Consider the following 26,483-nt stretch of genomic DNA (forward strand, 5'->3'; position numbering starts at 1 on the left):
ATATTTAGGAGTTGATTCTCCAGCCTAAGAAAAAAAGAAAAAGAAGGTATGATTTATTTCTGGTTAAACTTGCTAACAATTTTTTTTTTAAATTACCTTTTGTTGTTTTGAGACAGAGGCTATATTTTCCTGGCTGTCCTGGAACTCACTATGTAGACCATGCTGGCCTCAAACTCACAGAGATCCTCCTGCCTGTCTCTCCCAAGTGCTAAGATTAGAGGTGTGCATCACTCTGCCTGGCCTCAATTACAAATTACATTTATATGTGTATGTCCTGCCTCCTCATGGTCTGGGTCACATTGGCTTCTTATGTGGGTGCTGGGGATTGAATTCCTGGCCAAACAGTTAACCAGCTGAACCATTCTCCAGGCCTTACTTTTTGAGACAGACCTCATTTTTTATCACATTAAGGATTTGAACGTGTAGTCCATCCCAAGTAGTTGGGATTACAGGCCTGCACCACTTAGCCAGCCCACATCTTACCACCTAATGAATTCCTTCCCTCCCAGTTTCAACAGGAGGGAACCATGGCCAGTCTTTTTCATCATATTTCCATATACTTAGCTCCATCCTGTGTTCATATTTGCTTTCATCTTCCTTCCCTTTCTGTGTGTCCTCTCAAGCCCTCATCCCATATATTAAAGCAAATTTTAAATATCTTGTGTGTGTGTGAGAGAGTACAGTTGTGTAAATGAACATACTACTAAGAAAGAAGTTATTGTCTAACCTAAAGCATGACGTTTCATATGTAAAGAAAAACATTCCAGCTGTATGTGGCTTGGTGATATGTCTATTTTTATACTGTCCTTACAGCAGTTTTATGAAATTTAGCTATGATTTCTATATATAATCGAAAACTAGAGATGGTAAAGTTTAATCTTCAACATTGCTGTATAACTGAATTAAAGTTGGGACCCAGCTCCTCTGACTTTGACTGTGTGCTCTTTCCACTGTGGTGTGTTGCCTGGGCAGCAAACAGGGTAGAGAAAGTGTGGAATAGAGACAAAAGGCTGTTCTTCAGAGGTTGTGAAATGAAAGACAGTTGTTGCTGGGCGTAGAAATAGTGACCAAAAAAAATGTCTTTTCTCTTCTCTTTTTCTTTCCTTCCTTCCTTCTTTCTTTCCTCACACCCCACCCCTTTCTTTTTATTTTTTAAGATTATTTCACTTTATGTATATGACTGTTTAGCCTGCGTGTATGTCTGTGCACCGTGTGTGTGCTTTGTGCCCTTGAAAGTCAGAAGAGGGTTTTGGATCCCCTGGAACTGGGGTTATAGACAGTGTGGGCCTTCATGTGGATGCTGGGAACCAAACCCAGGTCCTCTGCAAGAACAAGTGTTCTTAACTGCTAATCAATCTTTCCTGAGACAAGGTTTCTCTGTGTAGTCCTGGCTGTCCTTGAACTCGCTCTGGAACTCACAGAGATCCACCTGCCTCTGATTCACAAGTGCTGGGATTAAAGGTGTGCACCACCACCACCTGGCGATAATTTCTCTTCAGTCATAGTGCATATGATTTATATATACTTTAAGATTCCTTTTTTTTTTTTCTCCTGTGACAGTCTGCTCTCAGTACTATGAAGACAAGGACCGTTTCTGTTCACTGTTCATCCTCGGTGTTGACCTTAGAGCTCCAGAATCCATAGGAAGTTAGTTGTTATTTGAGTGAATGAACAAATGAACGCAATAACTGCTGTCATCTGCATGGTCTGTGATGTTTGGACTGCCTTTTTTGTGGTCAAAATTTGAGATAAGTCCCCAGAGGAGAAGCAGAATAACCTGTGTGAGAGTCATTCATCAGCTGTGTGATTTGAGCCTTTGCTTCTTCATTAAAAGAGAAGTATGAACCGGGCGGTGGTGGTGCACCTCTTTAATCCCAGCACTCAGGAGGCAGAGCCAGGTGGATCTCTGAGTTATGAGGCCAGCCTGGTCTACAGAGTGAGTTCCAGGACAGGCACCAAAGCTACACAGAAAAATCCTGTCTCGAAAAACCAAAAAGAAAAAATGTATGATGGTGTTAACTGACTACAGTTATTACGAAAATTGATGGTAATTAAAAGCAGTTGTAATTTCTTCCCTTCCTTAGGGTAATTGTGACTTGCTGTTTAACTACTTTTGCTATTCTTGCTGCAACCCTTGATAATCAGACTTAGAGAGGTTAAGGGACCCAGTTTGCACTTCAGATTTTTAAAAAAAAGTATTTTTTTTTCACTATTACAGTGCATATGTAGAAGTCAGAGGACAATTTCTAGGAGTTCTCTCTATCATGTGGGTTTCAGGGATAGAGCTCAAGTCTTAAGGTTTGACAATTACTTCTAACCTGCCGAACCATCTGACTGACCCCAAATGTTAGTGGCTGTTGGGAGATGCCAAGGATGAGCCTGGGATCTCACATATTGGAACAGATTTCACTTCCTTTGTTTTAAAAAATATTTTATTAGTTTTAGTTATGTGTATAGGTGTACATCTGTGTGTGAATATGTGCATGTGAGTGCAGGTGCCCTTGGAGGCCAGGGGTGCCAGATCCCCTGGAGCTGGGATAATAGGAAGGAGCTTGTGATTTGCCTGATGTAGGTGCTGAGGGCTGACTTTGTGTCCTTTATAAGAGTGGTATGCATTCTTAATTGCTGGACCATCTCTCCAGCTCCAGTTTTTTTGAAAAATTTTTTTTGTTGTGGTGACATGATGGGGTCTCACTATGTGTAGCCCAGGGTGACCTTAAATTTACCATCATTTTACCTCAGTAATTCAAGTGCTGGGATTATGAGTATGTGTCTCTAGGTTAGTCAACTAAAAAAAAATTCATAAAAATTTGTACTGTACCGGGTGGTGGTAGTGCACATCTTTAATTCCAGCACTTGGAAGGCAGAGGTAGGCGGATCTTTGTGAGTTCAAGGCCGGCCTTGTCTACAAATTGAGTTTTAGGACAGTTAGGACTGTTACACAGAGAAACCCTGTCTTGAAAAACAAACAAAAATTTTGTACCATATTTTATTTATTTACCTTTTTAAAATGTGTATGAGTGTTTTGCTTGTATGTATGTGCACCATGTGCATGCCCGGTACCCTCCCTTGGAGGTCAGAAGAGAGTGTTAGGTCATTGCTACATATTATTTAGTGGAACCTTTTGTTGGATGAGTAAACTGAGACTTAGAGAGTATCTGAGACTTCTGGCCCCAATGTATGTTAGTAACAGAACATGGATTGCCATTTGTGTTTGCCACTGAAGGTGTGTCTTACTCGGGATTCTCTTTTTTCCCTTGTGAGGTGGCAGAGTGAGCAGGATTAGGGAAAAAGGCAGAATTACCAAAATGACATGCCTCCTGCAACTTAGGTTTAATTTTTCCATGTTTGCCTAAGATGTCCTGCTCCAGCATGCAGTGACTTCAATATGTAAAGTTAGTGACTGCACTTGGGTCGGCTGCTTCACCAGCTTTTACACCACATTTGCGTAAGCACACATACCTTTGCACACGAATATAAAACACCACACACAGGAAAAAGTAATTCTTAAAAATTAATCTAAACTCAGGTTGCCTGCCTCAGCAACTCTAGTGACTCTGGAGTGACTCTCACCAAGCATCTGGCAACAAGAGGCTTCAGGCTTACCTGTCCCACCATATACTGGGTTTTGGTGAAGAGACTGCATGTTCAAGTGTCTCAGCTCTATTTGCTAACAGTCCTGAGTGCTGCATCAGCAATTACAGGGGTTCACACTCAACTGCCTTTGCTTCCCAGTATACCATGGAGCTACTTTGGACATTGTTTAAATTTTTTTCCTGCCCTTTTATTTTCCACCTTCATACTTTCTATTTTGCTTTTATCTGGGTGACTCCTAGAGGTTAATAAGTAGATGAAGGTGACCTGGTCCAATAAAATTTTGGGTAATAGTTTGTGCAACTCTGATCTCAAGTCATTGGATGTTCTGTTACCAGTTTTTCTTACAATAGAAATTAATTAATTTGTACACTCTGGTGAAGGGTCTGATGGTAGCTTTTCTGGAAGCCAGATAACCTAGTCTTATTTCAGATCGTGTATTCTGCTCCATGTTTTACCAACTCCCACTGTTACCCATTCTGTTCTGTTTATTGTTCCAAAGCTTTAGATTTATTTAACTTAATTTTCTTGGGGTGGTGATGGTTTCAAGACAGGGTTTCTCTTCGTAGCCCTGTCTGTCCTAGAATTCTTTCTGTAGACTAGGCTAGCCTCAAACTTACAGAGATATCCTTATCTCTGTCTCCCAAGTACTGGGATTAAAGGTGTGAGCCACCATTGCCTGGGGATTTATTTAATTTTTAAAATTTTTTTCCTATGTGCATGGGTGTGTGTGCCTATGCAAAAGTACATGTGTGCATGTATGTATGTGTATAGGCCAGAAGTCAACTTCAAGTGTCTTCTTCTATACCTTGCTCTTGAGATTGTCTCTCACTGAACTGGAACTCTGATTGGGTGACTGGCTAACCAGCAACTACCCAGAATGGGGTAACAGGTGTGTATCACCACACTAGGTTTTTGCTTATAGGGGCTGGAGATCGATCGCTAAGATACCTAAGATAACCATGAACTCAGATCCTAATGCTTGTGTAACAACCACTTTACCCACTGAGCCACCTCCCCAGTACTCCATTCTGTTTTTAATTCTATTTAGTGAATTTTTAAAAATTAGATACTATAGTGCTGTTCTTAAGTTCCCACTTTTTAAAGAATGTCCAATTTCTCTCCCAAAATTTACCATTTGTCTTTAGTTTTGAACATTTCTTTTGCTTCATTAAATTTGTATTTTCTGTCTTTGGTGATTTCAACCATGGCTCTATCTTAGTGTTGCATTCTGTTGATTGCCTTTGATTACTAGGTTTCATTTTTCTAAGTCTTTACATAATTTGGGGTTATATCTTACACATTTGGATGCAAAAGTATTTTCTGTTGGTGTTTTTAATTTTAGCACAGTTAATCAAACTGCGGTCTTTGCCATCACACCTGTAGGGGGTGCAGTTCTATTTTATAGTTTTTGTCTTGAACTGAGGTCTTTGGATTCTGCCTTTTGCATAGCATAGTTCAGGTTGTTAGCCAGTGCAGGGCCAAGTTTGCACAATCAGCTGGGTCCCTCTCCTTCTCTGGCTCTTGTTTTTCCTATTTCCCATTATCCTTTGGCTGGTCCAGCCTCTCCTGATTCCTACAGAAGCCTAAGATTTGCTTTTTAATTAGAACTCCAGCTGGATACCATCAGCTGGAACCCACTCCAGTCCCTTCTTGAGTTTTCCTGGATCTGCCAGTTTCTGTTCACTTCAGATGGTTGTTTCTGTTTTATCCAGTTTATAGCTGTAATCTTTGGGAGAGTCATGCTGGAAGCAGAATTCTCTAATGGTATTTTTATTCATTACAGAAGAATTATGGGAACACAGAAAGACACAACTATGTTCATGCTAACACGCTTTGTAACCTTAGGCATGTCTTTCCTGTCTGGAACTTGCTTACTCCTCAGGAAAAGAGGCAGTTGGTGAACTGTTCATACTGTGTAAGGACTCTCTCTTTCACCTCCACTTTGAAGACAGACTTGAATTTACCATTTATATCACTGGCAGGGCCAGCAGAAAGCTCTCTGAAGGAGCTTTAATTTAGCACTGGGGTTTGGTATTTACTATAGTCATCTTGGGCTGGTCAGAGGGCTCAGTAGGTAAAGACACTTTCTTTCCATCAAGCCTGATGACCTGAGTTTAATCCCTGGAACCCACATGGTAGAAGGAGAAATCCCCATGTGCAAGCCATCCTTGGGATGCTGTCCTCCTTTGGTATGGATCCTTTGAAAAAAATAAATTCTTTCTAGGCTGGAGAGATGGCTGGCAGGTGAAGAACAAAGGCTGCTTTCAAGGAGAACCTTTGTACAATTCCCAGCACCCACGTAGTGGCTCAGAACCAGTCCCAGGGGATCTGATGTTCTCTTCTGGCCTCTGTGGGCCCAGATTATGCTGGGGTTTGAAACTCTGGGCTTTCATGCATGCTAGGCAAGCATTCTGCCTTGAGCTACACCCCTAGCCAACTCTCAGGTTTTTGTTTTGTAGCTTCAGGTACTCCTTTTACTGTCATCTTTTAAGTTGTTAAACAAACAACGAACTATTATCTCTGTTTCTGTGCTAGCTTTCTAAGAGAATAGAGGCAGTTAGTTGGTTCTGTGGTATGTATAAATTTTAGGAATGTGGAGTTCAGATTTAAAGGGACCAATAGTCTTAGAAGGAGGCCAGAAGGTTGTCTATAGGGATGGTTATGGTTCAAGTAAGAGGATGTTTAAATGTGAAACTATATCCAAAATCCTGGGTTAGTGTTGACCTATAAGCCACCTTCATTCTTCAAGACCAGGATAGACAGGAAGAATTGACCAAAGTCCTCTACCTCCCATAACTTTTCTCTAATTTCAGCAGTAAGTTTCAGATTGATTGGCTCTTCAGCTTTGTTTTAGGAAGCCATTCCCTTCAAAACTAGAGAGCCATTTGTAGAAACTCTACTTTTAGCTCTAATTGATATTGGGTAGTTCAGGGCCCTTTTGAAGACTGAGTCAAAAGGCAATTATGACTTTTGAGGGTTAGTGTTGTGAAATGCCCCCCCCCCCACTTGAGATTGTCTTGACTGTTTACTGAGTAAGCTATAAGACTTTGGACAAATCACTTGACTTCTTGAGATTTAGATTATAAGTAAGTGACATTATCACATATATAAAACATAATGCCCAGGATGTAGTGGATTTTCTGCTTGTCTTCCAAGTATCTTATTTTTAGTATAATTCCAGCTTCACTCCTAAGTCATTGTATGATTCACCTTTTCCAAGCTCTGGTTTCCTTCCTCGTGTGAGCATTTAGATGACTTCTGAGGTGCTTCCCAGCTGCAAGATGTAATAAATATTGGGAATATTGGGAAATAGAGATTTATTAATTTAAGTAAAGACAATCTGGCTTGGGAATCATATAATCTGATAGAAGGGGAAGTGGCATGGAGCCTAATTCTGCTTCAGAGACATAGGTGGCTTCCTTCATAGCGAGGGTATACGTATAGCTCTTACTTTGCTTCTTCTCTGATGCTGGACTATACATGAAGATCTTTGAGTCAGCTCAGCCTTGGTGTGACTCATGCTTTACCTACTTCTTTTATATCTGTCTAGGGCAAGAGACAGCTATCAGTGAAAGACAGTGACTGTTTCCAAGACAGCAGGCAGTGGGGAGGGCAACAAGAAGTCACCACGGAAAGCTCCCATTACTTAAATGGTAAGTATATTATACAGTGATGTCTAGCAGACCAGTAGAATTGGGTGGTTTCTGAAGCCTGTACAATTTTCCACCCTAGCAAGTGAAGGGGGCACCATCAGTGTTGGTTGATGCCTGTGTGAACCATATATGAGGCAAAACCAGGCTAAGCACTTTACATGTTTTCTCTTTAATTAGCCCACGAGCCAGAGTGACAGGGTGTAGTCCACTCTTGAAGCCCAAAACTTTAAGGAGCTGGTCTAACCTATTTACTGTGTCAGGCCTGTTTGTCATATATTTTCTTCCTAGCTCCTATTCTAACTGTGAGGTTAGTGCTTTATTAAACTGCAAGAAAGTGAGTTGAGAGGCCAAATAACTTCTCCAAGTTCACTCAAACAGCAAATAATAGGTTAAGGTTTCAAATTAGGTCCTTTTCTTCATATCACATTCCCCTTTTGAGAAAGTAGTTTCTCAGTTGAGATGGTGGCTGACTTACCTTTAAGAAGCACACCAAGGGGTTGGGGATTTAGCTCAGTGGTAGAGCGCTTCCCTTGCAAGCTCAAGGCCCTGGGTTCCGTCCTCAGCTCTGGGGGGGAAAAAAAAAGAAGTATACCCAAACAAATAGATTAAAGAAACTTGGAATAACAACCAATTCCTTTTGCTCTCTCTGGGTTTTTTGAGCCAGTCTTTATTGGTGGCACCCATGAAAGCCATGGAGAGCATCAATGAACTAGGATTGAGAGAAGTTAGAACATGAGCAGGAGTGACTAAGGGACCTAGTGGTCTTGGTCACTGCTGGCATGAGATGGATAGAGAAAGGTCTGAAAAAAAAAAGTTTGGAGCATGAGCAGTGGTCATGGAAATGACTGGGTACAGAGAAAAATCTCAGTAACACTTCTCATGTTAACCCACTCATGCAAAAGACTGTCATAAGGACAAAAAGGAACTCTTCATGAGATAGTGGATGACATACAAACACGTTCTTTACACTGGTGGAAGAGTCAGACAGTATTAGATTTATACAATGTGGTTAGACATTCGAGGCTGAAAAGTAGTGTCTTAGAGCTGTTCAAAGATGGAATGAGTTGTCTGGTGGGAAAGTGTATGTCCTTGTCATTAGAAGTGCTTGGACGAGAATTGGGTGATGCTTACTAAGCAACTTATGCATTGGATTCTTTCCACCTTGAAGAACTTCTAAGTGCTACCGAGGTGCTAACCCTGAGATTTGTGAGTCTAAAGTACATGAATTTATGATTCTGGGGAAAAAAACTCACTAAAACCCAGTAATGAAATAGACACACTCAGGAAGTGGTGTTAAGATACACTGTTGGAAGGCCTCAGGCTTTAAGACTGGTTACTAGGAGTGGTTCAGAGGAGACTGTTTAAAAACAGTGCTCTGACTGTGCATCAGGGGATGCCACACTCTGGACTGAAGGCCCCTTGCCTGACTTTGTAAGTAAAATAGTTAAAGCATGGCTATGTTTCAACTGTAGTGTGACTGCTTCACACTACAGTGTAAAATTGTTGGAACAGGCACTTTTAGTCTCACAAAACCTAAAGTACTTCCAATCTAAGTCTGTATAGTTTCATGTCAAATTTCGAAGACATTTGCCGACCCCTGCATTAAATGACTGTTGGGAACAGGAAATGAATCATGGCAGCTATGTTGGGAGAAGGGGCAAGGCAGGATTTATTATGTTCTATTTCAGACCTTCCTGATCTGCCAGGACAGGAAAAAGAGCAAGTTTCTAAAGTACTAGATAGAGCTACTTAGAAACAGGTTTAAGGGGCTGAGATGTAGCTAGGTTGGTAGAGTGCTTGTTTAGCAACCCCCAGCACCACATAAACCAGTTGTGATGGCACATACCAGTTGTCCTAGCGAAGTAGAGGCAGAGGGATAAGAAATTCTAGATCATTCTTGGTTACATACTGAGTTCAAGGCCAGCATGAGATACAAGAGGCCCTGGTTTTTTGTTTTGTTGTTATTGTTGTTTGTTTGTTCTAAAAAGTTTGGCAGAAATGAGCTGCCAAGTGAAAGACAGTTGGTATCTTTCTAATATTAATTGGAACTGAGGTAGATATTGATGTGGGAGACACTGACTTTAAGAGATGGGACTGGCCTGTGAGTGACTCCAGCACATGGAACATTGTGAATTTGAGGCTATTGTGGGCTACATGCTAAGTTCCAGGACCACTTGGGTATAGGGTGACACTCTGTCGAAACAAAACACAAATAAGTGAGACTATTCATCCTTCCCTTTACTTTTCTGTGATTTTTCTAAGGTTTAACGTGGACAAGTTCTGTCCCAGATACTGCTCTCAGGTACAGTTAATTGCCACTTCTGATCTCCTGGGGTATATGTATGGGGTCAAGTGTGCTGAAGAAGAAAAGCGGTGTAAGAAGGTACATGGGGGCTGTCCATGACATCATAGGAGACGGTCAGGGGAAATTCCTGCGGCTTTGCTTCCTCCTCCCCTTTTTCCTTTCCTTGTTTCTTCACTTGGAGCTCACTATGAGCTCTTGATCTTCCTGCTCGCTGGGAACTTCCGAGAGTGCCATTATGCCTGTAGAGAAGAAGGCTTTACTTTTAAAAACCATTGTTTTACTTTTGGCTATGTCTGTCTGATTTCTTCAAGACAGGAAGATGTTCTAATTTTTTATTCTAGCACTTCACAAAAGCCTGGGTATATTAAGTGTTTCATAAATATTTAGTAAATAATGAATTCTCCCCAGGGAGCAGACAAACATTAGGAAGAGAAGAATCTACCCCATCTCTTTGTAAATAGCCCTGGAAATAGCACCAACCCCCCCACCCCCACCTTCCTCTAGATAAGAAATGTGTATTTAGCTGCATGGTGACACACACCTTTAATCCCAGCAATCTGTGAGGCAGAGGCAGGAGGATCTTCATGAGTTTAAGGTCAGCCTGGTCTACAGAGTGTGGAACGAAGTACTAAATGGTCTTATTAATACAAAAAACCCGGAGTCAGATATTGGGGTTAAAACCAAGAGATCAGAGAAGCAGAAAGAAGCCAGTCACATTATTACCACTTGGAGGTCCTCAGCCAAAGAGACCTACTTTCTGTTCTCCCTTCTCATTTCCTCTTCCTGCCCAGCTCTGTCACTTCCTGTCTGTCTGTACAGACCTCCAGATCTTTATGGTTAGTGCTGGGATTAAAGGTATGTACGATGCCTGGCTCTCTTCCCAGTGTGGCCTTGAACTCACAAAGATCCAGACGATCTCTGCCTTCCAGTGGTAGGATTAAAGGTGTGTGCTACCATTGCCTGACCTCTGTGTTTACTATAGTGGCTGGCTTTTTCCTCTCATTCTCAAATAAACTTTATTTGGGTACACAGATAAAATATCACCACACACAGAGTGAGTTCCAGGACCACCAGGGCTATTCAGAAGCTGTCTCAAAAAACAAAAACAGAAAAAGAAAATAAAAGAAATGTGTATTGGAGGTTTTAAAACCCTATTCTAAGGAGTGGAAGAAGATCCAGAAATATTTTACATTCTTATCTGGCCCAGTAGTGATATTTAGGCAGCCTGTGAGGAGTGGTTTCAGTAGTTTGGCCCTGTTTCCAAAGGCACTGACCTGCAAGCTATAAAGGGAAGTATGGTGGCCGAGACACTGAGCAAGTGGTGCAGGGCTTGGGTGTGATCTTTTAGAACATTACCCCAGGACCTGATATTCTGTTCCATCTGGATTCACTCTTGCTAGCCATTTCCTCCTCTGTAATCCATGAACAGTTCCTTGGCATTATTTAATGTTTTCTGTTAATGGCCAGTGTCTGGCCAGCCATTGAATCATTAGGAAGTTCATTCAGCCGCTCATAGTCACCAAGTTTAAAGCATTTGTTGTGTGCCAGGCTCCCTGCTGGGTACTGAGAATTCAGAATACAAGTAAGAAAGCAATAGGGAGAGATAGACTGAGTAAATAGAACCTCATGCAGTGTGATAGAATTTGGTTACTTTTCCTGTTTCTGTGATAAAATATCCTGACAAAAAATGCTAAGGGAGAAAAGATTGCTCTGGCTTGCACTCTGAAGGGGAAGCCCATCGTGGTGAGGAGGTGAAGGCCCCAGAATCCTCGTGAGGAGGCTGATCACTGAATCCACAGACCAACCCTCGGAATGGTGGCACCCAGTTCTAGTGTGAGCTTTCCCTTCAGTTCATCTGTAAGACAGTCCCTCACAGATTTGCCTGGAGCCTTGTCTCTGGATTCCAAAGGGTGTCAAGTTGACAGTATTAACTGTTATAATTTCCTCTTAAAGAAGAGATTTGTTCATGATAAGTGCAATATAAACTAGTAAAAAGGGAGTGTGTTGAGAGTGATAGTTGAGGATAGGCTGGGTTTTGGTTTGTTTTTGTATGGTGTCCTTACTATGTTTTTTAGGCTCATCTTGAGTTTCTTAGTTTAAAGGATCCTCTTGCTTTAAAGTTCTGAGTAGCTGGAACTACAGGAATGCTACTATGCCCAATTGTGTGTGTTTTTAAAAATAGCATTATTGAACTGGGCATGGTGCTATATTTCTTTAATCCTAGAACATCTTGAGGCAGAGGCAGGCAAATCTCTGAGTTTGAGACTAGCCTGGTCTACAAAGTGAGTTCTCGGATAGCTAGAGCTACACAAAGAAACCCAGTCTGGGGAAAAAAAAAAAAAAAAAAAAAAAAACACAACCCAAAACCAAAACAAAAAACAAAACCCAAAAACCCGCATTATTGAGCTATATCATATGAAGTCATCTCTTTACATTATTATACAAGCATATTTACAATGACACACTACTCTAAGGCACTTTGTAGACACATGGTGCCGTTTGTCTCCCAGTAACTGTCATGGTAGTATAAATCTTTCAACCCTTTAGCCTTTGTATCACTGAATATAGAAAATTAGTTGAGTCCCTAACCCCCCACCTTGTGTATAAATAGGTAAGGCTTTTGCTGCGCCACTAAACAAATGCCCAAAGAAAAGTTTCCCCTGCCCCTCCAGTTTTGGAGAGTGTGGAAGCATGTAGGCTAGGGAAAGATAGGAGAGAGTCTAAAAAAGCCTAGATGAGAGGAAAGAGCTGTACCAAGAGAGTGGAGCAGAGTGATGGATGGGAGGGAGAGAGCCAGCCTTGGTGATAGCAGTTTCTCCCAAGTGTTGCTGTTCTGTAAGGGTTGTGCACAGACTCCATCTGGTGGTTCTGCCCATGTAGTGCGGCCAGCGGCCCGAAGTCTTCAGAGGCATTTGGTGTTTCAAGCCTCACTTGCGGTTGTTGTTGGATTGTCGAGAGTCAGTTTAACTATAGACTCGGGACTTTCTCTTATAGCTCAGACTGTGCTCTTGCTGCCTTTCCAATTAGCTTTGAGTCTAATTTCCGCAGACTACAGCAGTATCTTCATTGTTGCTGTCACTCACCATGTCACTGTCCTTAATTTCTCAATGACTCAAATCCTCAGTGATTCTGTCACTGTTTCCAATACCATTCCTGTTACTTAATGCTGGACACTTGCCACTTTCCCATGTGGTGCTGGAGATGGAACCCCAGGCTTTCATATAGGCTGGAGAAAATGGCTCACCACTGAGACATTCTTCAGCCCCAGTGGTGATACTGTGACATTACTGTCCTGATAGTTCCATTTTTGTCAGTCTTACTTCACAGCTGATCATTGCTTTTTTTTTTTTTTTTTAGCTTTGGGAGGCTTCCATGACACCACATGCTGTGTACGCTTGTGGTTTTCCATTTGCCTCACAGATGCTTTGTCTCTTTGCTCTTCTTCATCTCTACCAATAAAATATTGGGGTTTAAGCCAGGCCGTGGTGGCACATGCCTTTAATCCCAGCACTCGGGAGGCAGAGCCAGGTGGATCTCTGTGAGCCAGCCTGGTCTACAGAGCGAGATCCAGGACAGGCACCAAAACTACACAGAGAAACCCTGTCTTGAAAAAACAAACAAACAAAAATACTGGGGTTTAGACCTTTGATTTCTTGTTTTCTCTGTGTTCACTCAATTACTTGGCAATGTCAATTACTTTTATAAGCCATCTGTTTTTGTTGACTCACAGATTACATTGAGACCACCTCTCCCTTGACCTCTCTGTGCTTGTGTATGTGTGGCCTCTGTTGTGTTTGGATGACCACTAAGTCTCTCACAAATGTTTTAAACTGATCTTCCTTCTCATACTGTTCTATCTGCACTCAACTGTATTGAATGTAGGACAGCACTGTCCTGAAAATTCAGGCCAGCAACCTTGGAGTCATCCCTAATTTTTTGCATTGTCTCATACATCACATGCAGTCCAGGAACAAAAGCATGGAGAGTTCTACCTTCACATGACCAGCATTCTGGCCACTTGTCAGTTCTTCTGTTGCTAGCCACAGTGGTATCTGCCTGGATCACCACAATGCTTCTTGTTTGGTCTTCCTGGTCCCACTCTTCTCTTCAGGAGCCTTTTAAAAACTATGGCATTTTGACTCATCTTTATTTAGGTCATAATTGCTATCACCCAACATCTATGTATTATGGTTCACTTTTTTTCCCTTTAAAGTTTTTTTTAACAGAGTGTAACACAAATTGCTAAATGGTCTTATTAATAAAAAAAAAACCCAGAGCCAGATATTGGGGTGAAAACTGAGAGATCTGAGGAAAAGGCAAGCCACAGTGAACCTCACCTTACCAACTCCTCAGCCTCCAGAGAGATCTACTTCCTGTATACTCACACCTATATCCTTTCTGTGCCCTGCCTTCTTACTTCCTCTCTCTGCCCAGCTACATTACTTCTTCTTTCCACCCAGCTCTATCACTTCCTGTCTATCTGTTAAGACCTCCAGACCTCTATGGGTAACTAGTGCTGGGATTAAAGGTGTGTGTCACCACACCTGGCTCTGTTCCCAGTGTGACCTTGAACTCACAGAGATCCAGATGTGTGCTACCATTGCCTGACTTCTATGTTTAATATAGTGGCTGGCTTTTCCCTCTGATCCCCAGATAAACTTTATTGGGGTTCACAAATAAAATATCACCACAAGACAGGGTCTTACTGTGTAGCCCTGACTGGCCTGCAACCCATTATGTAGCCCAGGCTGGCCTCTGGTTCAAGGTGCCGTCCTCCTGACTCAGCCCCCCAAGTGTTGAGATTATAAGCATGAGCCACCATGCCCGACTTATGGTATATTGTCTGTCTGTCTGTCTCTTTGTCTCTTTTCCAGTTCTAAATCAACATGATCTTTCCATGTGCTTATTTGCAATCTGTATATGTCCTTTGGTCTTTCACTCAAGTTTTTCTTACTGAGGTCTATTTTGGATAATAGTCTATTCTTTGTAGCCTTGGCTGTCCTGGAACTCACTTTGTAAACTAGGTTGGTCTTGAACCCACAAAGATCCATCTGTCTTTGTCTCTCAAGTTATAGGATTAAAGGTGTACACCACCATTCCTGGTATTATCAAATATATTTTAGTTATTTTCTCCCAGTCTTTGGCTTGTCTTGATGTCTTTCACTTTAACAAACTTGGGTTACCAGTTCTCTCCTTAATGGATTGTACTTTTGGGACAGTACCTGAGATTATACTGTACTCATGGTCATCTGGTTTTTCTCCTTTTTAATTTTTTAGGAGTTGATAGTTTTACATTTTATACTTAAGACTATGCTTATGGGTCTGGTTTTATCAACAATTATAGAGAAGACTATTTTTGCTCTGTTTTATTGTCTTGCTCTTAGAGATCAGTGGACAGTATCTGGGTGGTGTTATTCCTTTATCTGTTTATTTTTTTCTTATACATACTGCCTTGACTGATAATTTTCTTAGTTTAGGTATCATCCATCAGTTCTCAGTTTTGTTAATTTCAATATTGTGTTAGTTCTTCTGGTCATTTGACTCTACCAAAACTTTATCAGTTTGTCAGTGTCCACACAATAGTTGTTGGGAACTTTGATTGTGAGTATGTTGGGTCTGTAGAACTGACATCCAGACTATATTAAGTCTTCCCACCAGTGAGCATGAACTTATTTAGGTCAGAAGTTTTACAGTGTGCAAAAAGTATATATGAAATACAGATGTACCTTTTGGGCTTATATCTATATTTCATTTTTTATAGTGCTAATAAAAATTATACTGTTCTTTAATTTCCAATTCCACTTACTCACTGTTGGTACACTGAGAAGTGGTTGAGGATTTTTTATTTTGTTTGGTTTGGTTTTGGTTTTGGTTTTTTGAGATAGGGTTTCTCTGTGTAGCCCTGGCTGTCCTGAAACTCGATTTGTAGACCAGGCTGGCCTTGAACTCACAGAGATCCACTTGCCTCTGCATCCCAAGTGCTGGGATTAAAGGTATGCGCTACCACCAATCAGCTTTGAAATTTTTATCTATTTATCTATTATTATAGTCTGCAACCATCTTGTAACCACTAATTGTTTTAGGGGACTTTCTTTTGCTAATTCTTTTGAATTTTTTACATAGACAGACATGTTATCCTCAAAGTTTTTTCTCTCCTCCCAGTCAGCATATCTTTTATTTTCTTGCTTAATTATGTTATCTAAGCTTCTGGTACAATGTTGAAAGAGATGATGAGAGAAGACATTCTTGCTTTGTCCCTCATCCCAGCAGGGAGGCCTTGAGTTTCTTGAGTTTCTCTCTGTGGTATCATGTCAGTTTTCTTCTTCTACTACTACTACTACTACTACTACTACTACTTCTTCTCCTCCTCCTCCTCCTCCTCCTCCTCCTCCTCCTCCTCTCCCTCCTCCTCCTCCTCCTTCTCCTCCTTCTTCTTTTCTTGTCGTCCAGGAGCCTTGCCAAGGAAAGGCCATCCACAGTGGGCAGCAATTAACCTAATCAACTCCCCACCCCCATGTACAGGTGATTCTAGATTTTCTCAAGTTGACAATTAACACCAGCCATCACAATAGTTTTTTATAGCCTTGAATGTGAGCTTGAGATTGGCATGAGGTAGTGTTGGGATATGCTGTGCCCATGCCTTCTCTCCACTTCATTGATGGTGCTCAAGAGTTCATTAACTCACTCATGTTTGATTGGTAAATTTGAGGGGTCTATCATTCTAGATAGACAGCTTACTTCCCCCCCCTCCCCGGAGCTGAGGACCGAACCCAGGGCCTTGTGCTTGCTAGGCAAGCACTCTACCACTGAGCTAAATCCCCAACCCATAGCTTACTTCTTAAGTATCACCATACGGTGTCTTTTGTCTTCTTCTTGACACTCAGTTAAGGTTTAATTGTTTCTTCAAAGATTGTTGCTAAGATTTGAATGTTTGTGTGTCCCAGGAAACTCTTGTTCAAATTTAATCCTCCCAAGAGGTGATGGACTTGTCACCCTTACAGAAGGGCTTTTAACCTTTTTTGTCCTTCCACCATTCAAGTCCAAAGACTTAAGATAGTCTCCTAGGCATAGAAGAACCTGCTGGTGGCCTGAGCTTGCATTTTCCAGCTTCTAGAACCTCATCTGGTCATTCTTTATAAATGATCCGGTGTCAGATCTTTCATTAGAACAGCCAATTGGTTGAGACAATTTCTTTTGTATCTTTATGTCTGGGAGCAGATTTAACTTTATTCTGTTTGGGGCAGTATTTTTTTAATGTAAGGTTCTTTCACCAACTTGTTTCAAATATGACTTCTTTCCTCCTTTGGTCTGCACTCCCCCTTCCCCTCCTCCCACTTCAGGATTATTTAGTGTGTTGTTACCAAGAGCTCACCACATGTTCTCACAAGGGCACTGGTAGAGAGGACTGCTCACTTTACAGCTCAGGAAGAAAGGCTCTGTTTTTTGATGAATACAGAAAGGGTAGAGATCGTGCATGTGGTGGATGTCCTTGTACTCTGCCATGAGAATTGGGGTTCCCTGCACTCTAATGCCATGCTGTGCTTAGATATTAGCTCATTGTCAGCCATGAAGAACAGACGATTTTTGCAGGTTTATTCAAGTTGATCCATTAAAATTTTGAGTAGCTGCTGTGTCCTCTGTACAAGGGCTGCAGGTTTGAGTTCTTTTTACAATCAAACTAACATGCATTTTTTAAAATTTACTGATGTGTTTTCTGCTTTCATTCTGTAGATTTATAATGGTCTTCAGTTGCCAAAGAAGGTTGTGGATGCCAAGAGAAAGGTAACCAGTTTCTCCAGTGCAGTTGGATGCCTCTAGCAGTCCACCTTGGCTGGCTGTAGACATGGCAGACATGGCCAGCTACAAGGATGCTGCCTCCAGTCGCCATCTGCGGTTTAAGTTACAGAGCCTGAGCCGCCGCCTCGATGAATTGGAGGAAGCCACAAAAAACCTCCAGAAAGCTGAGGATGAGCTCCTGGACCTCCAGGACAAGGTGATTCAGGCGGAGGGCAGCAACTCCAGCATGCTGGCTGAGATTGAGGTGTTGCGTCAGCGGGTACTGAAGATTGAAGGTAAAGATGAGGAAATTAAGAGAGCAGAGGACCTGTGTCATATGATGAAGGAGAAACTTGAAGAGGAGGAAAGCCTTACCCGAGAGCTAAAATCTGAGATCGAGTGGCTTCAGAAACGAATGGCTGAGTTAGAGAAGCTGGAGGAGGCCTTGAGCAGGAGCAAGAATGAATGTTCCCAGCTTTGTTTGAGCCTGAATGAAGAGAGAAATCTGACCAAGAAAATCTCTTCTGAGTTGGAAATGCTCAGAGTCAAAGTGAAAGAACTGGAGTCTTCAGAGGACCGCTTGGATAAAACTGAGCAGAGCTTAGTGTCAGAGTTAGAAAAGCTAAAATCATTGACCCTGAGCTTCGTAAAGGAGAGAAAATACTTGAATGAAAAGGACAAAGAAAATGAGAAACTAATAAAAGAGCTTACTCAAAAACTGGAGCAGAACAAGAAAATGAGCCGAGATCACACGAGGAATGCTTCTACTCTTTCGGAGAGGAGTGACCTGCGCATTGAGGACGGCATCTCCTCCACCTTGCCATCCAAAGAATTGAGAAGGAAGGGCAGTCTGGACTACCTAAAGCAGGTGGAGAATGAAAGCAGAGACAAATCAGAAAACGAAAAGAATCGGAACCAGGAGGATAACAAAGTTAAAGACCTCAACCAAGAGATTCAGAAACTCAAGACACAAATCAGACACTTTGAATCTTTGGAAGAAGAGCTTAAGAAAATGAGGGCTAAAAACAATGACCTTCAGGATAATTACCTAACTGAACTGAATAAAAACAGAATCTTAGCTAGCCAGCTAGAGGAGATAAAGCTGCAAGTCAAGAAACAGAAAGAGTTAGGAAATGGGGACATAGAAGGGGAAGATGCTTTCCTACTGGGCAGAGGCAGGCATGAGAGGACTAAGTTCAGAGGTCATGGGGGTGAGGCGTCCATGTCCAGGCACACACCCCGGGAACTGTCCCCTCAACATAAGCGGGAAAGGATCCGGAACAGGGAGTTTGCACTCAATAATGAAAACTATTCTCTAAGCAACAAGCAGGCTGCTTCTCCTATTTTCGCCAACAGAAGGGCAGCAAAAGCTTCCAACATTGGAGTGGGTGCAGACAGTGGACCTCAGGAGACAAAGAGAGCTGAAGACCGATTTGTACCTGGCTCCTCTCAGAGTGAAGGGAAAAAGAGTAGGGAACAGCCATCGGTGCTTAGCCGTTACCCCCCTGCTGCCCAGGAGCACAGTAAAGTTTGGAAGGGAACTCCCAAGCCAGGCGCTGAGAGTGGACTGAAGGGGAAAGTAGAGAAGACAACGCGAACGTTTAGTGACTCCACCCATGGATCTGTTCCTAATGATACAGTGGGTAGAGGCGACAAGACTTCTGAGATCACCTCTGAGGCCCACTATGGCAAGAGAGGACAGATGCCTGTCAGTGGAAGTCAGGTAACTCAGGCTGCAGATGTGGGCTGTTCTAAGGCCACTGGAGCTCTGTCCTCTCAGAGAGCCTCCTCAGAAGGGATTCCTAAGGGCAAAAAGACTGCTAATGGACTGGAAGCTGATGCTAATTTTCCAAATTCTAAAGCTCCTACTTTATCAAAGTATCCTTATAGTTTAAGAAGCCAAGAAAATATCATTCAGGGCTTTTCAACGCCAAATAAAGAAGGAGTTGATCAGTCTGTAGCAGTTGTGATGGAAGACAGCAGTCAGCATGAAGCTCTGAGGTGCCGTGTGATCAAATCCAGTGGCAGAGAGAAGATGGACTCAGATGAAGACTTGGACATAGAATCTCTTGTCACTGCCAAGTTGGTGAGCACAACTATCACTCCAGAGCCAGAGCCCAAACAACAGCCAAACTCTAGAGAAAAGGCCAAGTCCCGAGGGGGACCTAGAACTGCCCTATTGGAAAATAATAAAAATGCTGCAATAGAAAACGAATCTGTGAAATCTACCAGAGCTTCCTCCAATGCTGTAGAATTCCCAGATGCCAATGGTGCTGGGGTGAAAAACCAAAGGCCCTTCAGCCCCAGAGAGGCCCTGCGGTCTAGAGCGATTATAAAACCTGTTATCATTGATAAGGATGTGAAAAAAATCATGGGAGGATCTGGATCTGAGGTTGTCCTGGAGAAGCAGAGGTCCACCTCTAAACCTGTGCCAAGCAAAGTGACAAGCAGCATCACCATCTACCCCTCTGACAGCAGTGGCCCTAGAGCCATCCCAGGAGAGGCCCCAAGGGAGAGGCATACCTCCACCAGCAATATCCAGGTGGGGCCCTCAGAGCTCACATCAGTTAGCAACCATGTCAGCTCCCCCCTTGAGCTCTCTATTCATAAACATGACATCACCTTGCAGCTCACAGAAGCTGAAAGAATGGGAGATGGGTCTCCAAAGAATAGACCGGAGACAGTGGTCTCTCGGAGCAGCATTCTAATTAAGCCATCAGATTCTGTGGAGAGGAATAGTCATGCCCCCCCAGCGGAGACAATCAGGTGGAAAAGCCATAGCGCCTCTTCAGAGGTAGGCTCTTCAGATACCAGACACGTCACTGTGCGGAATGCTTGGAAGAGTAAGCGAGACTTGAAATGTTCAGAAGACACCCCAACTCGAGTAGGTAGGCACATGGAATCTACCAATGCCTACACACAGAGGTCTTCCACAGACTTCTTAGAGCTTGAACAGCCCAGGTCCCTCCCTTCTGAACAGGGCACTCGAAAGGTAGGAAATGCAGGGGATGCTCCTGAACTCTCCTCTAGAAGGACCCAAAGTAGCCTCACCGCATCAGAGGTTCTCACCCGGAGGAATCGGATAGGAGACGCCACCACTGCTGTCTCCTGGAACCACTCGGCAAGCATGGTGAGTCTCACTTTCCTTCCTCTTCTAGTTCCCTCAGCCTTGATCTGTTTGGCCTAGGATTGCTGGGGACAGAGTCTCAGGTAAGTTTGGCAAAAAGCAGCATGGCTTTCCGAACCCTCGTCTAGCTTGTCTTCTTCATTTGCTTCCACAGGGAAGGGGAGGCAGAGAGAAAGTGGCATTTGTTCCTTGGTTTGCCTGAGACTTCCCGAGCAGTGAACAGGAAGCTCTTGGGTGCCTGTGGGATGGCAATGAACAGGTTCTTCCTGCCCTGCTGCCTGTTGGGCAGCCAGCGGCTAGGGAGAATGAGAGCTGACCCTGGACCTGCTCTAGAAGCTTTACACCCAATGTCATTTTCTTCTGTCCCAGCTAGGCCTGACCCGTTGTATTGTCTGTGTGAGAGTGCTTCCCTATGGCTCATGAATCCAGATGAGTCCAGAACCAACTGACTGGAGAGCCAGAGTGTCAGAACAGAGCCTAGAGAAGGCCCCAGGAGTGTCTTGGACCTGGTCCCCATGACCATGAAAGTGCCTTGCCTCTAGACACACTAGTACCTTTTTAAAATTCACATTAAATTTTATTTAGTGCATATGGGGGTTTTGTTTGCATGCATGTCTATATACCAAGTCTGTGCCTGGTACCACAGAGGCCAGGAGAGTGTCAGCACCCTGGGACTAGAGTCACAGACGGTTGTGAGCTGCCATGTGGGCACTAGGAATTGAACCTAAATCTTCTGGAAGCATAGGCAGTGTGCTCTTAACCATCGAACCATCTCTCCAGCCCATACTAGTACTTTTTTAAAAGGCAGGCAACTGGGTTAACTGGATAAGCCTGTCAATCTTTTAGATTGACACTTGGCTTCACCCAGTGTCCCTTAAAACAGCCCTGTGAACAGTACTGTCCTTAGTTTCACATGTGAGTAGTAAAGATGAAGGTCACAGAGTGCCTTATTCAAGGTCATTCAGATGAATAAAGAGTGCGGATTGGGACCTAAGATTCCTCTGTAGGAATGCCTCTCTACCCTGATTGCCTGCCTTTTCTGCTCATACTTATTACTCTTTGACAAAGAATACCATCAGCAAGGCAGAATTCTAAGAGTAGGGAGAAAGATTCCTATCTCGGGTCCTAAAGATTTGGCTGAGTTTCCAGGGAGACACAAGCCAAGGGACAGAATGACAGAAGAGGAAGGCGCGTGGCTTTTTCACAGATCATACGTGGAAATAACTAACTTTCTCTTCAGCATGCTCCTGCCATGCAGCAAGAAAGAGGCTTTCACACCTGCCCCTTGGGGATCCTGGTCCCATGTTCCTGTTCTGGGCTCTGGCCTATAATAGGCTTCTGTCAGTTGTGAGCCTCTTGGTCTCCTCAGTTATTTCCAAAGGGTTTTATACTGATTAGTGCACCCCCACCCCACCCCCCAAACAAACAACAACAGAAACCCTACAGTTATTATGTAGTGTTTATCCCAGGTGGGAGAGCTTGCCAGGGTGGAAGGTTGGGGTGTCTCGTTCCTCCTGTACTCTCTGCAGCTCACTTTCTATTTTTGTTGCTCATTGGCACAGGAGGAAGGGGAGGACGGCACAATTGTTATCAGCAGGCGAGTGCACAACGCCCTGGAGCATTCTGAACTGCCTGGGAAGCAGGGGTTGCCAGAGTCTGAGCAAGTCTGGGCTGAGGAGCGACTACAGCCGGCCAGGCCATATGCTGAGGAAGACTGAGCCAGCTAGGTGACGTCTGCTTTCTTCCCTCCTCCTGCTTCTCAGCTCCTCCCCTTTCCTGGCCTGAGAAAGATCCAAGGCCAGTTAATCAGGCTAGACACAAAGGCCTTGGCTGGGAGACTGTAGAGAGCCAGGCTATGGCTCAGGTAATTTCTGCCAGTTGTCCAGATAGGATCAGACTACAAACCAGTCACTCAAGCCCAGCCTTCCCTGATGCATGAGTAGTCCTCTCTCCTAACCCTGCCCCCAAGGAAGCATGGACCACTCTCAGACCCCAAAATGGGAAGTGACAGAAACCCACCACCATAGAGGCAGCCAAAAGCGCTCTTCTCTGCTCCTTGGTGAGCTGTCTGTATATCAAAGCCCAGCCCCTTTCGCTATGGAGTCGTGCCGATTTGTCTCCTTACCATTTCCAGTTGGCTCCTTGTTTGCCCTAAGGGACCACCCAAGAACCATCAGCCATCATTTCCATCTAGGGGGCCTACATTCCTGTCTTTGAGTTCTTGAGAATTTGGAAACAGAAAAAGGGTCTGTGCTGTGCCTCTAAGTAATTATGATTATGGGACCACCTTTACGCTGAAGCTTCCTGACTCAGCCTTTGGCTAACCAGTTTCTTGGAGGCAGAGCATGATACCAAATGGAATGATACCATCCTCCAACTTCAGTTCTCAGCTCACCTTCCAAAGGCATCAGAAACAGACAGATCTCATGCAGATCTCATGCATCTCCTTTCCTGGGCACCAACATTGCTGCTGGCATCACCTCTGCTCTCGTTGGGGGCTGAAAACTTCAGCTGACTTCATCATTCTTATCTTGGGAAAATCCCTAGACTGAGCTGGCTTGACCCAGCATACTCTGCCTTCTAGGAAGTGCCCAGCAAATGGGAAAGCAAACAAGAACAAGCCAATTCCTTTAGTCACTCCACAAAGCAATAGCTCCATGAAAGGCATGGACTGACTGCTCTCTCCCACTCCTCCTCCATCCCGTGGAGGAGGCCTCGCACTTTACCATGCTGACTGCTGACGCACCGTTCCCACACAAGCAAGCCCTTGGTATCTACGAGTAGATCATTATTTCAGTGATTTCATTGGAGGAAAGCCAATACCTGCCTGTTGAGGGCCACAGATTTATGCAGTTCAAAGTGCATTAAGCCTTTTAGGAAGGCAGATAAATAAAAAAAAAACTTTTATCTCCTTATACCAGCCACATGGGGAAGTTAACTATTTGCTTGTTGCTGAATTTTTTGAAGCATTCTTTCTGTTCAAAGGGATCCTCCATGGCTACCTATGTGAAGTGGATGTCATTGCCTTGTCACTGGACTAGGAGTCTGGAAAGCCATTTTCCCATCCCTTCTGGCTTTGTCACTCCTTGCTCTGTGATCTTTGGCAAATCATTGTCTTCTTGGAGCCTCAGTTTCCCCTATCTTTAAGATGAGTTCTTTGTTGGTTTTTCATTTGTTGCTCACATGTCTGTACACAAGTGCATGCTGGGGTTGAACCTAGGATGTGGCATGCTAGGCAAGTTCTGCCACCGCTGCTTCACAGCTCAAAATGAGTTCTTTGGAGTGGATGACCTCGAAGGCCTTAATTTTGGTGTTCCAAACTTGTTTTCACCATTCTGCGTGAGCTGACTCTTGCTTTTGGAAGGTGGTATCCACAGGAGTCTGGGGAATGTCTTTCTGCCCTCAGTTGTCTTCTGGGTCTTATACTTTCTTTCTCCTTTCCTCGTGTTTCTGTCATGGGGATGAACTCTGTAAGGCCTGTCTTAAGTCTGAGGTGAAGGGATTAGATTGCGTGGTCTCAGGTCTATGTGGCACCAGTGTTTCCCAGTGCCACCTTTCCTGGCTTTCAAGCTAGGTGCTTTCTATAACACAAGTCTGTTTGATTCCTGTTTCCGTGCCTCTCCTGTGAATTCCCTGGCGACAGAGAAGACTCAGGACATCCTCAGGAGGACTAAGTAGTCTCCTCTACCCTTACTCAGCACACACACTGGCACTCACCTGCCCAAGTCTGCATCAGACTCAGCCATCCTGCCAGGGTGTGGGGAGATCTACTTGTTTGTTTTTTTATTTTTTGTTTTAAACCCCAGGGACAGGAACAGCTCTCTAGCACTTCTGTTTTAATGGAGTTTTGCTAACCCGAGGGCATTGCCATGTGTCTTGCCTCCACATCCCAACTTGATGTACAACTAAGATAGTGTTTTCAAGATCTGTTCCTGCTGCTGCTTTTGGGTCACTGGCCAGAAACTCCTTCATTCAAAGCTGCACAACCTCTCACTTGTAGTTCCGTCCCCCCACTCTCCTGTACCAATTGGCAGCCCTAAGAGTTCAAAGGAAACAGACCTCTGTGGTGGTCCACTGGAGAGTATAAGAAATTAAGTCTGTGGCTCTTCTCTGCTGATAAAACAGGGGCACCAAGCCCTGCCTCAAAAGATCTCGACAATAATTTTTGTCTTTGGGTGTTGAGCCCCGGATTCTGGTGCTGTAGCTCCTGGTGCCAAAGTCTGGATCGTTCCACATTTTAGCAGTACCAACACCTGCTGCTATTCAAGATGTTGTGTGGAAAAGGGACAGCGGTGGGCTGCCATTTTGAAAATCTGAGTGCAATAGCATTTGATTGTAACAATTATTTCAGGATATTATTTCTTTAATCTGCACACTTTGTAGAACCGCGGTAAAGTAGGTTTTATTTTTAAATGCCTTCAGCATTGCAGACAACGTTTATACCAAGCAAGTGAAGTTTGGAGGGTTTGGTTCCTCTGGGCTTCACATGGATTAATAGGCTAGCTATGATTCCAAGGTTGGAAGGCACATCAGTCCTTAAAAAAAGCACCAAGATGTAACCTTTGGGCCCAAATTGGATGCTAGAGGAAGCCTCCAAATAGAAGGGAGACCCATAGTCAAACTGTTGTCTAATCAAGCCAAATATTCCCTTAGTCCCCAACAACAGACTCACTTTTATGACAAGTGCTTTCTTTAGTAGTCTGGGTAGACAGCTAAACTGAGCCAGCAGGTGTGTGTCTGTGAGAATTCCGAGTAGAGGAACTTGGTTCTAGAACTGCCTGGCTGGAGGATGAAGAGCTGGCTAAATGCCAGGAGCTGGTGTCCTCCACCTGCTGCTGTTACCTGCCATGGGTACTGACACAGGAAGAAAAGCTGCAGGGTGGCAGGCAGGGAGCTGTGCCAAATCTGTTCCTGTGGCAGCGAAACAGTTCAGCATATGAGTTAAAGGGATTTGTGTGGGGCCAAGGCTACAGGCAAGCTTGCATACCAGTCATCCCTCTCATGCAGCAGGGACTGGTGCCTAGACGAATAGTGGACTTCTTGTCCTGGGCAGTGTTAGTTGTTAGATTTAGTGGGTCAGTAAAGGAGCAGGGACGCAGAGGCTGGCCCCTGGCCACCTGTGTCGGCATGGGTTTCTTCTGACAAAGACTGCTTTGTAAGAGCTGCTTTTTAGGGATTATCTTTTGAACACCCTGAATGGGGAACAGGGTTCTCCTCAACACCTCAACCAAGGTCATAGGAAAGAGGTCCTATTTTCCTGCTGCTTCACAGCTCAGAACATGTATTGAACGGAATGTATTTTTAAGAGAATAAAGTCTATTTTTTGTATTTTAAAGATTGGGAGGGCTAGGAAGATAGCCCTTAAATAAACGTACGCATGATAGGCCCTTTGCTGGGGCCTCAGCTCTGTTGGTCCACACCTACTTGCCCAGGCAGGTGGCTCTGGCTTCACCTCTGCCCCTTGGAGTCTAGATGCAGCAGCTTCTACATTCCTGCTCCAAGTATGGGACCAGAGAGGCCAGAACCTGCCTCTGGAAAGCAGGGCACAGCCACGGGCCGTGGCTCAGGGCTCCTTGGGTGCATGTGTATAGTTGAAGCTGCCTGTCTGCATGTGTCCTTAGGCTGTAATGCTCTCTGTTGGCTCTGCAGCACAATATTGTAACCAATAAAGCTCCCTCATTTCCATATGCTCCTTTGAGTCAGTGATGCCAATTTTGTCAATATAATTTCTGGAAATAGCTGTTATCTCTGAATTGGTGCTGTTGGCATGAAGTTTCACAAATTTAAGTATTTTACCTAGCAAATAATTTATGCTTTAAAACTTTTCTAAGTGAATGAACCAGAGTTAAAAACAGCAGCTGCCTCTTTGCTCTATTTTCTTTTTAGGCTTATGTGTTGTCAAAGATAATGTGTCTCGCTGGGCAGTGGTGGCGCACGCCTTTAATCACAGCACTCAGGAGACAAAGGCAGGTGGATCTCTGTGAGTTCGAGGCCAGCCTGGTCTACAGAATGAGTTCCAGAACAG

General features: G+C 43.7%; 1 protein-coding gene across 3 annotated transcripts in view; it reads left to right on the forward strand.

Moving 5' to 3' along the window:
- The window catches only part of Luzp1 (leucine zipper protein 1), an 87,337-nt gene that overhangs the window by 45,849 nt on the left and 15,005 nt on the right, over positions 1-26,483 (forward strand). Inside the window, exons 2-4 of one of the 3 annotated variants that reach the window (XM_028875410.2) lie at positions 7,148-7,250; positions 17,287-20,461; positions 22,021-26,312. In XM_028875410.2, the coding sequence (XP_028731243.1) occupies positions 17,399-20,461; positions 22,021-22,176 (3,219 nt within the window). In that variant the 5' untranslated portion in view covers positions 7,148-7,250; positions 17,287-17,398 and the 3' untranslated portion in view covers positions 22,177-26,312. Of the gene's footprint in view, positions 1-7,147; positions 7,251-17,286; positions 20,462-22,020; positions 26,313-26,483 lie in introns of those variants that run through there. The other 2 variants (XM_037203085.1, XM_028875412.2) reach the window with 2 other exon arrangements.

This window comes from Peromyscus leucopus, chromosome 2 (assembly GCF_004664715.2).
Source record: "Peromyscus leucopus breed LL Stock chromosome 2, UCI_PerLeu_2.1, whole genome shotgun sequence".
Classification (NCBI taxonomy): Eukaryota; Metazoa; Chordata; class Mammalia; order Rodentia; family Cricetidae; genus Peromyscus; species Peromyscus leucopus.